The 14,338-nt window shown below is 33.0% G+C and overlaps 3 protein-coding genes across 3 annotated transcripts; 2 read left to right on the forward strand and 1 right to left on the reverse strand.

The window, feature by feature from the left end:
• Positions 1 to 246: 246 nt before the first annotated feature.
• On the forward strand, positions 247 to 1,830 carry LOC129946339 (carboxypeptidase B-like). The gene is made up of 3 exons (XM_056056486.1): positions 247 to 405; positions 495 to 1,388; positions 1,458 to 1,830. The coding sequence occupies exons 1-3, from the start codon at positions 341 to 343 to the stop codon at positions 1,756 to 1,758; spliced, it is 1,260 nt and encodes a 419-aa protein (XP_055912461.1). The 5' UTR covers positions 247 to 340; the 3' UTR covers positions 1,759 to 1,830.
• Positions 1,831 to 5,564: 3,734 nt separating this feature from the next.
• LOC129948016 (carboxypeptidase B) lies at positions 5,565 to 7,130 on the reverse strand. Its single transcript, XM_056058821.1, has 3 exons — positions 6,981 to 7,130; positions 6,013 to 6,888; positions 5,565 to 5,949 (listed from the first exon to the last, which is right to left on the reverse strand). The coding sequence occupies exons 1-3, from the start codon at positions 7,049 to 7,051 to the stop codon at positions 5,652 to 5,654; spliced, it is 1,245 nt and encodes a 414-aa protein (XP_055914796.1). The 5' UTR covers positions 7,052 to 7,130; the 3' UTR covers positions 5,565 to 5,651.
• A 359-nt stretch (positions 7,131 to 7,489) lies between these two features.
• On the forward strand, positions 7,490 to 13,639 carry LOC129945219 (carboxypeptidase B-like). The gene is given in 4 exon segments (XM_056054878.1): positions 7,490 to 7,500; positions 12,771 to 12,881; positions 12,883 to 13,289; positions 13,374 to 13,639. Coding segments are annotated over 4 exon segments (795 nt in total).
• Positions 13,640 to 14,338: the final 699 nt, after the last annotated feature.

Below are 14,338 nucleotides of genomic sequence, written 5' to 3' on the forward strand. Positions count from 1 at the left end.
ATTGACATTTCCGACCAATTACAATTCTTTCAAAACCAAAAATAAACTAATAAAAGACTATCCCTAGATTTTGTTTTTATTAGTGGTATAAATAAATAAATCGGCTTACTCGTAAATCGACTACTAGATTTGATAAAAATGTATTGATTAAAAACTTTAAGAACTGTCAGTAATATATCATTCTTACGAATATACTTTTACAAAAATGATTAATTACGTTTATAAATCTATAAAATGTAATTAATAAAACTTTGATTGTGAAATGATTTGGCAAAGTGCGCTTTATTAAAAAATTAGAGCAACATTTGGATCAGGAACTTTGAGTGAACTAGTACGAACTATGTTTCTTCGAAACTGCTTGGTTGTGTTGTGTGTGACGAGTGTCCTTGGCGAAGGATATGATGGGTAAGTTTAAATATCTTAGTCACTCTTTAATAATTTTTTTTCGATGAGTTATCTATGTACCATATTTAAAAAAATAAAAAATATTTTAGATTTAAAATCTACGACGTGGTAGCATCCAATCCAAGGCAAGGAAATTTACTTTTTCAGCTATCCCAACAAGAAGACTATGATTTCTTCATTTTGCCTAGACTTCTGAATCAGACCTCTAGAGTCATGGTACCGCCTTTTAGGCAAACGAAGTTCTTACATCTTCTTGGCAATTATGGAATGGATTACAATATTGTGAATGAAAATGTTGGAAAAACCATTAAAGAACAATTCATTGCGAATCGAAGGCCTCGAGTCTACTCACCGAAACTTGGAACTGATCGCTACTATTCTCATGACGAAATCAACAATTACATTGACCATCTAGCTAAGGAGTATCCGAGCAGAGTTTTTATCAAAAGAGTTGGCAAAACCTACGAGAACCGCACAATGAAGACCATTACGATCACCAATGGAGATGGACGGCCAGATAAGAAGATCATCTTTATCGACGGTGGATTCCATGCTCGTGAATGGATCTCCCCGGCGGCTGTGCTTTATGTGATCGAGCAGCTAACTGAGAACTATGAAGAAAACCGAGAACTTTTGGAAAACTACAATTGGGTTATCCTTCCAGTGGTTAATGCTGATGGTTATGAGTACACTCGGCAATCAACCAGTAATCGTATGTGGCGTAAGACCAGGACTCCATACAAGGGATCATTGAATCGGAATTGTCATGGTGCCGATCCAAACAGGAATTTCGACTTCCACTGGATGGAGGAAGGTGCTTCTTCGAGTGCTTGCTCGGAAACTTTTGCCGGTCCAAAAGCATTTTCAGAACCAGAAACTGGAGTTATGAGGGATTTGTTGATATCGATTAAGGATCGTTGTAAATTTTACCTTACTCTTCATTCTTATGGAAAATACTTGTTATACCCTTGGGGATGGACTTCGTGAGTTCTTAAAAGTGATTATTTTAAATATTATTTTTTTTATAGTTTGTTTATTGTTTTGTTGTAAAGTGCTCTTCCTGATACATGGAAGGATTTAGATGAAGTAGCTATGGCAGGATATAATGCAATACTTAAAGAAACTGGTACCATTTACACGGTGGGATCTTCAACTAATGTTTTGTATATAGCTGCTGGAGCAAGTGATGATTATGCATTTGGAGCTACAAATATTCCAATCGCCATTACAATGGAATTACCAGCTGGTGGTACGACAGGATTTGATCCACCAGCATCGAGTATCGATGAATATGTTAAGGAGACATGGGTTGGCATCAAGGCTATGGGTTTGACTGTCATTCAAAAGTACTAGAGGTTGTTCTAGTGCTGTTTTTATTGTTTTGTTGGTTTTAATAAAATAATGTTGAATTTTGTTGTTTTGAAATGCTTTTTTTATGGATTTTGAAGGTAAGCTATCTTGGTGAAGTTAAAGAAATAACTATGGAAAAGTGTTAGTATTTACTATCGTTTTTGGTATCACTCAAGATCAAAATTCAAGAACTTTTATTGAGTGGTAAGAGACTAAGAGGTTCACTTTTTGAAAATAAACAACATTACTTGTAAACACGTTTAATAAAAATTTCCGTTGCATGCGTTTAGGATGAATGAAGACCAATAGATTGTTTTTTCAAAAACATTATTTTGGTTTGAAGTGTACTTCTAAGAAATATCCGTCAAACTTTCTGTGAAACCTAAGTTTATGTAATAAAATTTTTGCTTCTAAGTTACAATTGCATTCATGTTTTTTAAAACTGTATCGAAAATTATATTTCATTCAAAAGACCTTATTCTGCCTCACTTGAAGTAAGGCAGAATAAAAAACAAAAAGTTACATTATTTGGAGAGTTATATACAGATAATAATGCAGAAAGGACTATCAAATAATTGCTTGGGTGATTTTTTTTAATAAAGCAATTTAATAATAAGATGAAAATGTTGGTTAACCCAGAATATCTCACGAACCAATCACGCTTGTGACTTGAATTAAATTTTATATTATTTATTGTAACGTGATACCAAAGTAGTATATTTTGAAAAATTAACAGTTTTTCTTATAAATCAAAAAAAAAACAGAAAAAAAAACAATCGACGAACATTTTTCGAAGAAAAACAGAAAAACGTTTTTGACATTCGGTTAAATTTTAAGCAAAATCGTATTGACAGTTTTGTTTATAAAAATTAAAAACACAAAAACAATAATACAAATATCTTTATAATAATTTAAGATGTTGACTTCAAGTTTATTTTCTCTTTTAAAATATATTGGTTTTCAACATTTAGTAATTTTTTTTCCCCAAAAAATAAAAACCTAATAAACATTACTGAAAGTTGGTAAAAATGAGGTTCGACTAAAATATCTTTTCAAAAATTTAAGATATTATCTCGAAAGTTAATTTATCTTTAAAAAAACTTTGTTGTGAACATTCAAAAAAAAATTTGGAAAAAATCGAGCTGACAGATTTCTTACAAAAACTAAAAACCTAGAAAAAACAATACTAAAACAGGGCACAAATTTACTTTGGACTCAAATACCTTTGCAAAAAATAAAAAATATTATTTTCAAACCAATTTTATATCACAAAAAATATTGCTTTTGATATTAAGTAAACGTAGAGGAATCGCCACATTCGGGTCCTTGGCAACACTTTCACTTACAGCAGAAATATTTTCAGTGGTAGAGCGAAACGATGATGCACAGGCCTTACAATATCTGTAACCAATCCAGTCTTTGCTTTTCCTTTTAAAGCACGATATTGGGCTGTAGTAGAATCACAATTTTTGTAGTAGGTTTCAACAATTTGTATGCATTGTGCGATAGTTAAGGGTTTCATTTCCGTAAGTGTTAAACTTTCAACTGAAAAAAAGTCTGTTTAACAACTTAGTTTGACAGATGTCAAAATACAGCCCTATACTTTTAAAACTGTAAAACGGATAACTGAATAAAAGGATACTTTAGGAAAGCCTAAGCGACTATGATTTTCAAACACGAGTTGTATACTTCTTGGTTCATGATTTATTAGAGACTATTACGTCACATGTTTGTTTATAAATTTATCTTAGTTTTTGTGTGCCGTATAAAAATAAAGATAACAAAAGAGAATAAAGGCGTATATGTAGGTTTTTTTAAATTTTACTAAGTTTTTACACAATTTTTATTTTTAAATCACTCAGTGTATCGCGACACTTTTAAAATACCGTCTGCGAGGTTAACTTAAAGGTTAGGTATAAATAAAATCAGTTGTGACATTCAAACTTATTGTAAGAAATACAAATGAAGAAATAGAAACCCTATTTCAGTTGCAGAAATTTGTTATGCCCTAGCTGCATAATTAGAACATATCACTTACATTTTTCCTTAACAATTATTTTAAAAGTGGCTCTTAGTTGTTGTATTTACTTCAAGTTAATAAGTGTTATACCTCAAGTGCCAAAATTATTATTTTAAGTACCTCTTATTTAGGTATGTTTGTTTTCTGTAAAACAAGCCCTTATGATGTCTATACTATTGAGTGCAAAACCATTAACTGTTTAATTTTTGTGTAGGTTTGGTATTTATTTTTTAGAGGAAAGTTTTCTGAGTAGTTATGTGATAAAAAGATGGTAAGTGTAAGGGGGTTGTGTATGACCATCCTGAAATAAATTTGTTGGTACAATGATCTTAGGGTGGTTTAAACTAAACAATAACTTGTTGTTAGGTCTTTAAACTTTTTATACATGTCTAAGAAACAAAAATGTATCGATTATCTGAGGTACACATCAACTAATCCTCAGCACTGAAAAGGTACAATAATTAATCCTAGAAAACAACATTTAACCTTATATATTTATGTAATAATACATTTAAACCAACTTTTATAAACTCACTATTTTTGGTTGAGCATATGTTTGACAGCTTTCATAAGCGCTCAACAAAATATCCTTTAAAACTACTTATTTTTATAGACGCTTTTTAGTTCAATTCAATTCACAAATACATATTATAAGTTGAACTCATTACTTCAAAAGTTTTTGTATTCCTTTTTACCAGCTGAACTTAAATAAAAACATCATTACTCCAAGGAAGACTAAAATTTTTCTTGATTTTTTTCAATCGCTTTGATTTCAATTTTTAATCCTAAAATAATGTCAAATATAAAAATATTGTAGATACTAAAGTTAATATTCCAATACAACCATATTTGTACCTTTCTTTAATAGCCACCCTCTTAAATACCTACGTGTGGAGAAAACGCCCATAAGTGAATTCCAACACGCTATTTATGGCTAACTGCTGCCGTGAACAAACTCATAAGATTGCATGATTTAATTATAGTTGTTTTTAGCTATTAAATAAATAAATATTTATGTCTAAACTCAATTTTTCAAGTCAGTTTTTATGTCCCGTATGAATCCATCTTCAGAGATGCTTAATATAGGGTCAAAAATTTGTTTTTCTATTTCCGATTTGAGTTCAAAAAGAAAACGCTTGTTAAAATTGATCAAAATAGATCTTCCAGCTCGATAAACCGGAGATACATTCAAAATCTAGCATAAAACACGCTCCGAAGGAGTGATGGCTGAAACACAAACACGCTTCAGCTTCGGCTTCGCCTGACGTTTACAAGTTCAGCCATAGGAATTCCATGCATGATATCACAATGGAGCTTCGACCTCACGTTTCGTTTGACAATCGTAAGGAAAAGAACGTAATGTAACGTAATGTGACTCCAGACGGAAGCTCTAGTTCAATTATCTGAACATTTGCTTTGTCTGACAGCTCATCATCTGTAAAAAAATGTCAACAAACAAAATATTTGCTCTTTGGAGAGATGAAATAATAGAAATGTCATTCAAAGCAACCGCGAAGCAGGCCTAACGTAACGCAGACGAAGCCGAAGCTGAAGCGTGTATGTGTTTCAGCCATGAAAGTTATGTTAACAAATATTTCAAACAAAATTAGTTATAGCAGAGTGTACTTAAAACATTCTTATCATAAGATATTGCTGCTAACAAATTAGGAAAGTACATGTTTTTTAAATAATCTTTACAAAATTTCCATAATCTAGGTTATTAAACCTATTGACAGCTAATTTTTCAAACACATCTGATTGAAGTTTATACAAAAAATACGCTTAGACATTTCTTAAAACAGAATTGAAGTTAATTTATTTGTAAATATTCAAGTCAAACTTATGTAGGCCATTTGTAATTCTATACAAATTAAATTTAATACTTGGAAATGACCTTTTGAGCCATAGCCTTAATACCGATCCATGTCTCGGAAACAAATGGCTTGATTTGTGATGGAGAAGGATCAAAACCGGAACCACCAGCAGGCAATTCCATGGTAATGGAAATTGGAATACCAGCAACACCAAATGCCCAATCATCACTTCCACCAGCTGCGGCATACAACACATTTGTCGATGATCCAACAGTGTATTTGGTTCCAGTAGCTGAACGGATAGCATTGGCTCCAGCCTTTGCGACTTCATCGAGATTGGAAACGGTTGAGGGAAGTTGTCTGCAATAAGAAGAAAGATTTTTAAAATATTTGTTGTTTAAATTGGAGCAAATCAAAACTTACGAAGTCCAGCCCCATGGGTACAACAAGTAGTTGCCGTAGGAGTGAATGGTCAGGTAGAATTTAGCACGTCCCTTCAATTTCAGCAATTGATCCCTAACAACTTGAGTTTCTGGCTCAGAGAATGCCTTCTCTCCCCTGAAAGTATCGGAGCACGATGAGCTTGAGGCACCAACCTCACCCCAGTGGAAGCCGAAATTCCTGTTGGCATCTGTTCCTGTGCATGAGCTGCTCGATGGTTTCCTGGTCTTCCTCCACATGCGTGACTTGGTGTGAGTGTACTCATATCCATCAGGGTTTACAACTGGCATTACAACCCAATCGTATTTGGTTAAGAGATCCTTGTTGGCTGAGAAATTCTCGACAAGCTGGTTAATGACATACAAAGCAGCAGCTGGAGCAATCCATTCTCTAGCATGAATTCCACCATCAACCCAGATCACATTCTTATTGGCCTTCTTGTCACCGTTGGTAATAGTGATTGTCTTAATTTGTCTTCCCTCGTAGGACTTGCCAACGTTGTTGACTGTCACACGGTTTGGATACTTAGCGGCCAATTCATCGAGGTAAGCATTGATTTGGTTGAATCTTTGGAAGCTGCTGAAAGATACACCACGGGACATCGAACGGAAGAGGGTATTTTGAGAACGTTCCAAATGGATAGCTTTTGATACATCTTCGTTAATAACTTCAAAGCCCAAAGAAAACTTGTTGAGAGTGTTCTCAAAATCATCTTGATCCTCAGGGGAGATCATCACACGGGACGAGACATTCAAGGCCCTAGGGCGATGGAAGAAGTCATAGTCTTCGAATTTGCTCAAATGCTCTAGGATCTGCTGTTCAAAGGTATTGGTAGGGGTGACATCGTAGATTTTGTAACTAAAAGAAGAAATAAAAGCTGGTTTACATTCACATTCCTAAACCTCTTGGATTCTGAAAAATCAGCTAGCATTATAATTGAGAAAACTTACCCTTCTAATTCTGCTCTAACCAAAGCAAAGCCACAGCAGGCCAGTAAACCCAACAAAATCTTAACCTCCATTGTTGTTCTCTTTGTTAAAAGCAATTGTTTCAACTAATGGCTTCTATCTGTCAAACATTCCTTTTATACCTGTTAACTTCTATCTCTAGACGAACTTATCAATATGTTCGTAGTACAAGTCGATCGATTGCTTATCATAAATTTTACTTCAGTACGCGCGTATATAATTTTTGAACATGAATTAAAATTTGAAAGTGATATCCGTCAGTGATAAATTGTGATTTTTGTTTTGCCTCGTGTCAGCACAGGAAAGTGGCTCTCGAAATGGCCTGATCTAGTTAAAATACTATGTCATCTTGGCGCTTAGTATCATACTGACGTGTTCAAGGTCTCTGTCCAGAGCTTAAAGATTAGTTGAGTTACATACTTCAAATCATTCTCGAGTATCATGAGAAAGTTAAAAACAATATTTACCTAAGTAGCTACACGTAGTTAGACATGGAAAAAGGGTAATTAGACTTCGTCGTTTGGAAGTGAGAGCAAAAAAAAAGCTAAGATAAGAACAATAAACTGCTTTTAACTAAAAAAAGTTAGAAGACTAAATGATAAGAAGCTTATTGAACTGTGATTTTTACTACTTGTGTTTTTTAAAATTATTTTAATAATTCAAAATAATATTTCTTGGCTTATCAATAGACTTAGACCCATTGAAGTGTGAATTAACCAGCTTTTTTAATCTTTACGTTTTTAGACAGATGACATCAGAGAGTATAAAATAAAACAGAATTTATCTTGACATTTTGCAGAGTTTAGGTATTTGAATCTTAGATTGACAGAAGATCTAGACAAGGTATTTTTTTGAGATTTTTGAGAGGGTAGAAGATGATTTATTTTTGGGTTTTAGGCGATTCACGAGCATTGATATATTTTTTTGACAAAAGATAACAACAAAGAAAGCCGAAGAATTTTTTTGACGATATAAAGTTAATTTTGTATATACATACCTTTTGTATAAAAATTTTTAATCTCAAGTGAAAGTTCGTGCAATCAGACATGTTTCATACTGTCAATCATGTAAAGAGCAAATGATATGAAACATGAAAAAATGCTTGAATTAGTTAAGATATTGAAGGCGTGCTTCAATCAAAGTAGGACAACAATGGATCCATAACCGGAACCTATGTATTAAATCTTTAAAGCGCACAAAAGGAAGGAATATTTAACCGCAACCCTGTAGATTTTCTTTTTTCTCAATTTTTCTCATATTACAAATTCCAATGCCAGGGCTATTAATTTAACCGATTATATGGTCTAAAAAATATATTTTCTGATATCCTTTCTTAAGTTCTCAAAAATGATGAAATGGGTTATGTAACAGATTCTGGTAAAAGAGTTATATGCTAACTCTTAACATTTTTAAATTTCGAATATACCTATCTGACTACTTTAACTCCTCATATATTCCACATTTAAGGTAAGCAATGATATTTTTACTTGCGACTTATATGGACATGAAATAACGATGGTAGAGAAGTCGAAGTTTGTATGTCTGTCCTCGCCCAAACACCCTAAACCATTAAGTCCATTGGTTTCAAACTTGGAATTAAGGTTTTAAGCCGATTCGCGTAAGGAGTTTTTTTTATTGCGGTTAAAATGTTTAAGGGGAGGAATGCAACATGATATTTCACTAAAGCATATTCCGTTAAAATAACGGTAAAAAAGCGTGATACATTTACGACAATGTTCAAGTGACGCAAGCGATCTTTTCTTTGAAAACTGTCCAAGAGGCTTAAATAAGTTACTGAAACCCCAGCCCAGAGATGGGAGTTATATTCAAGTTTCAGACGTATATATAGGTTTTAAAGATTGTATAGCCAGATCAGACAAAGCGAAAAATGTCTTGCATAGTTTAAAAAAACCTTAACAGCTTGGTGCTAGTAGGTGATGCACATTCCGGGAAGAGAGATTTTCAGTTTCGTTGATGCAAGTGCCGCTCATAGATAGTGGCAAGGAGGGTGTATCTCGCTTTAACGATTCAAGACAGCATTAGGTTTTTCAAAATATTAAATTCCACACGGTTTCTTATTCCCCGTAGTACAAATGTACAATGCTGTGTAGCCCGGAATTTAATGAGCTAATCATATTTTGTCTTTTCAATTCCACATCCGAAGAGGAGAGTTGTGAGCCTGGAAACTAATATTTAAAAATAAGAGTGCTATCGTCATCGAAATAATGTATTAGTTGTTGCAGACAGTAGACCGTTTATAAAAATGTGAAAAAGGTCGGAGACAACACGGAGCACTGGGGCACACCAAAATGTGTATTATGGATTTAAGACTTGAATCCATCCAAGAAAACTTGTATTGAACGGTTCCAATGAACATTTCTAATCCAACGAAGAAGAGATTCGTGAATGCCAAAAGCAAGCTTTTTCCACAAAAGAGCAAAATGTCAGACTTTATCAAATGCCTTTGAAAACAAGTGCAATAATCTTACTTTCTCCAACACGATATATATTTTTCCGCTGTTTGTTCTACTGTTCAGTGAGATGAGCATGAGGTCACCAGTAGACCTTTTACTACGAAAGCCGTACTGCCTGCCCATTTAGAAGATTTCGTTCCTCAAGGTATTTCTGAAGCTGGTAATTAATCTGCGTTTCCATGACTTTAGAAAGAAGGGACTTTAGCGCTATCCGTCGATAATTTGCGGGAGAATAAGATTCAACTTTTTTTGTGATTAGTAGGCTTTTTTCAATAAAAAACAATTTATTTTTGTATTGTATCGTTTTCTCAAGAACTAATCTAAATATTTTAATAATTATCATAATAATAAGCAATTTTTTTTTAAATTCAATATCATTTTTCATTATTATCATTTTTTAAATAAATGCATACGAAAAATAGTTTTAAACAAAAAATAAAACGCTTTAACAATTATCAAATACAAATTTTGAATAATTAAGGTTTTTTGGGAAATCAAATAGCATTTTAACTTTGAGAAGTGCATTTTTAAATCTTAAAATATTTTATCATGTAATCTTTGACATGAGTTATTCCCTGATTTTTTGGTTTAAAGTTGACGGGCACTCAAGGGGTTATTAATACCCTTAACATGTTTAAAGTTTAAACACAGTGAGAACTTTAGGAAAATAGGGAAGGATTCCGATGCAAATTGGTCTTTAAGTTTTGAATGTTAAAATGATAGGGAAAACAGAGTTGGGTAAAGCATTTCACATTCTCGATGTGCGGTTAAAAAAAGAATCTCTATACTTGACAGTACGTCCGAAACTGAGCTCAAGGTTAAACTGATGAGCATTCTTAGAACACTGTTTATAAAAATATCGGTAGAACAGCGAAAGGCATGAAACATTGCGGCGGTGTTCGAGCGATGTAATTGTTTCGGTTACAGTTCTATCGCCTATCATTTTCAAATCACTTTTTTGGATCCTGTCCGAAATACTTGTTTTAGGGGCACCTGCCCTAATATGGGAGTTATATTCGAGTATTGGACGAATTTAAAAAAAAATTGCACAACTGCTCACGAACTTACTCGTGTCCAAGAGTATGTGGTAAGATATTTTAAAATTTAAAAATCATTTATCTGCAGCTAAATGTAGAAAAACTACAAAGGATATTTCAGTAAAATAGGAACCAAAGACTTTTACAGAAATGTCTGCCCGTGCGTGTTTTTTCGTCGTGCATAGCTCAAGAACCAAAAGAGATATCGACTTCAATTAAATTATGTTACACAAATAATAATGCGGAAAGATGCAGAAAGGGCTCTCAAATGAATTGCGTGGTGTTATTTTTACCATAGTTTAAAAAAAGATGCATATTTTGGTTAACCCTAAATATCTCACAAAATGACGCTAGAGACTTGAATTTAATTTTATATTATATATTGTAACGTGATACCAAAGTATATTTTTTGAAAAAAAAAAACAATTTACGGTTTATTTTATAAATCGAAAAGACTGAAAAAAATGTTTCACCTCGAAAATTTTACGAATAAAAAATGATTTCATCTTCAAAAACAATTTTGTGCTTTTTAAAATCTGGTAAAATTCTGCGAAAAATCAAATTGACAGTTTAAAAAAATGAAAACCTAAAAAAAACATTACTCAAAGTTGGTAAAAATTGAATTTCAACATTTTTCAAAAACTTGAGATTATGGCTTCAAACTTATTTGAACTTATAAGAAATGTTGTGTTCAATATTCAGTAAAATTTTGAGAAAAATTGAATTGACAGTTTTTTTTACAAAAAATTAAAACTTAAAAGAAAATTTAACAAAAGCTGGTAAAAATTGATTTTCGATATAAATATGTTTTGTAAATTTTAAAATAATGGCTTCTAACTAATTTTAATTTATAAAAACAATTTTTTAAACATTCGGAAAAAACTAGATTTTCAAACTAAACTATTTCTTGATATGAAAAATATTGTTGGTAATCTTAAAATTTTTAAGAATAATTCAACTGACAACTTTTTAAACCCAACTCGAAAAGCTACAAACTTTTAAGCTAGACAAATCGACAGACGGGTTGGGAAGTTATCAGTGTGGGTCGCATACCAGTCTCTTTTTTTTTTTGTATTTTATTTAAAGCTATCAATTTTAATTGATCGGGCAGGTGTATCTGGTAATAAAACGGATGAGATAAAAAGTTTAAAATTTAATTTAAAAATCAAACAAAAAATATTTGAAGGCAAATTTAATGCCTTTTAGATGCCAAGCTATATTTTTAAAATACAACTGTGATTAATTACGGATGTCAATACAAAGTAAAATATCGGAGAATTGTCATCCTAAAATATGCTCCACTTCAGGAAATGTAAGACAGGGGGTCCGAAGAATTGAGGTGTGCACTTGTGTTAAATGGAAATAGGAATACGTGAGAATATTTGTTTTGACTAGGATAGAATCAGAGTTGTTACATCAATGATATGATGATGGTGATGAAAGTTATTAGTTAATTAAAACTTCTTATCATCAAGTATTTTTAAAAGTATTATTGTATTATTCATTATCATTATGTATTTGTCTTTCTTACTTTACTCGAATTTTAATTGTCAATAATATAGGAGATATCTATACAGATACCTTGAACTTCATTATTATATCGAAAGAGTTAGATGAGATAGTACTAAAGTTCCATAAAAGAGTACATATAAAATAGAGTTATGGTCTAAATACATAATCGACGTATTCTACGATTAAAGTTTTAGGAGCTTTTAAAGTATAAAACGTAGTTTTTGACAGTTGAAATAAACAATTTGAAAGAACATCAATATGGGGGTTAAGATTTTGTTAGGCTTATTGACCTGTTGTAGTTTGGCATTAGTCAAGGCTGAAATAGAAGGATAAGTCTAAGCGATTGAGCTTGGTATGCTTCTAAGAGTTGAAGAGATTTCGAAATACGTTTTGTAAAGCATTATAAACTGTTCATTACCACAAAGTGATTGTTTTTTTTATTATTGCAGCTAAAAACTCTATGATGTCACTCCTATCAATGACTTCGAACAGCGGCTTCTCCAACATTTGAGTGATTCCGAAAACTACGAGTATGACTTCTTTCATTGTCCTAGGGCAATAAATGAACCATCTTGTGTCATGATTGCTCTAAAATATCAAGATGATTTTAAAAAGACTCTCAGCAAGTTTTCTCTTAATTTCAATCTCATAAACGATGATATATCAAAAGATATTCATTTGGAACGAGTTCAGAATTTCCTACTCCGTTCGATATCACACCGGAATATCTGTTTCAATATTTTCTAAAGATTTGAGCAAATCAATGATTACTTAGATGAATTGGCCGCTAAATATTCGAATAGTGTTAAGGTCAACAATGTTGGCAAGTCCTACGAGGGAAGACAAATTAAAACCATCCAGTGTGATCTGGGTTGATGGTTAAATGCATGCTAGAGAATGGATCTCTCCAGCTGCTGCTTTGTATGTCATTAACCAGCTGGTAGAGAATTTTACAGCCCACGAGGATTTTTTAGCCACATATGACTGGGTTGTTCTGCCTTTCGTTAATCCTGATGGATATGAGTACAGTCACACTACCGATCGCAGATGGAGAAAAAACAGAAATCCAGCAAGCAGTTCATGCAACGAAACAGATCCCAACAGGAATTTTGACTTCCACTGGGCTGAGGTTGGTTCTAAGAAGAGGAAGTGTTCTGAATTATTTCGGGGAGAGAAGGCATTCTCTGAGCCTGGAACTCAAATTGTAAAGGAAGAATTGTTGAAATTGCAGGGACGTGTCAAGTTCTATCTGACCATTCATTCGTTTGGTGCTTTCTTGTTGTATCCTTCGTAAGTTTATCTCTTCCCTACCCCGATATTTAATTGCTACAATGTGTCCGGTCTCGATGAAGTTGCAATACCTGGATATAATGCTATCAAATCAGCAACAATTTCCAAATATTATAAGGTTGAATCATCGACAAACGTCATAGATGCTGCAGCTGGATGCAGTGATGATTGGGCTATGAGTGTTGCTGGTATTCCAATTGCCATTACAATGGAATTGCCTGGCAAAGGTTTTGGCTTCGATCCTCCGCCACCAAAAATTAAACTATTTGTGTCTCAGACATGGATCGGTATTAAGGCTATGGCTAGGAAGGTCATTTCCAAATATTGATTTTTATACAATAAAATAACAATATAAACTGTTAACAAAAATACAGGTTTTCATGTAGAGATCCTTTTAAAAAGATTGCATTTTTTAAATATCACTTAAGGAATTAAACACCACACTTTGGACTATTTCCAAAATGAAAGAAAAACTACGAAGAAAAATAAAACAACCCTTTATATCACCTCATCCATTATTTTCCTTGTGCCATTGCTTGTGCAAGAGTATTCAAATTCAATATCCTTTCATTATTCCGGTTTTCATTTCCTCATCCATTATGTCCACCCGATGCTTTCTTTTCTTTTCAATTCTTGTTTTCGTTTTTCTTTTTCGATTATCCATTTATTTGCCTAAACTTGTTGCATGCCATTCATTAATTGTGAAAGCTCCTATATATAAGTCGAGGAGCATCGCATCCTTATTCTAAGTATATCTTCCGTCCAAAACTCCCCAAACAAAAAACCTCTATATCCGATGGCTAAAAGGAATAGGAAAGTTCACAAAGGACGAAGGGATTTTTTGATAACATCTCTTCCTGGAAGTTGCATATATATGCATCGACTCCATATGTATACATACCGCACACAGCATGCTCCCAATCTCTCCCATTCTATGGACATCAGAACCATCAAAGCCCAAAATACCCCACCTTCCTTTCACTGACTTATTGTAGAGTCCTTTGTATTCCTTGGATCTCGACTAGGA

The sequence above is a fragment of the Eupeodes corollae genome, chromosome 2, assembly GCF_945859685.1.
Source record: "Eupeodes corollae chromosome 2, idEupCoro1.1, whole genome shotgun sequence".
Taxonomy (NCBI): Eukaryota; Metazoa; Arthropoda; class Insecta; order Diptera; family Syrphidae; genus Eupeodes; species Eupeodes corollae.

Coding starts and splice junctions, on each gene's coding strand:
- LOC129946339 (XM_056056486.1), top strand. CDS start 341: ATGTTTCTTCGAAACTGCTTGGTTGTGTTGTGTGTGACGAGTGTCCTT. Junction 406..494: donor CTTGGCGAAGGATATGATGG/GTAAGTTTAAAT, acceptor AAAATATTTTAG/ATTTAAAATCTACGACGTGG. Junction 1,389..1,457: donor TACCCTTGGGGATGGACTTC/GTGAGTTCTTAA, acceptor TTTGTTGTAAAG/TGCTCTTCCTGATACATGGA.
- LOC129948016 (XM_056058821.1), bottom strand. CDS start 7,051: ATGGAGGTTAAGATTTTGTTGGGTTTACTGGCCTGCTGTGGCTTTGCT. Junction 6,889..6,980: donor GTTAGAGCAGAATTAGAAGG/GTAAGTTTTCTC, acceptor TTCTTCTTTTAG/TTACAAAATCTACGATGTCA. Junction 5,950..6,012: donor TACCCATGGGGCTGGACTTC/GTAAGTTTTGAT, acceptor TTCTTATTGCAG/ACAACTTCCCTCAACCGTTT.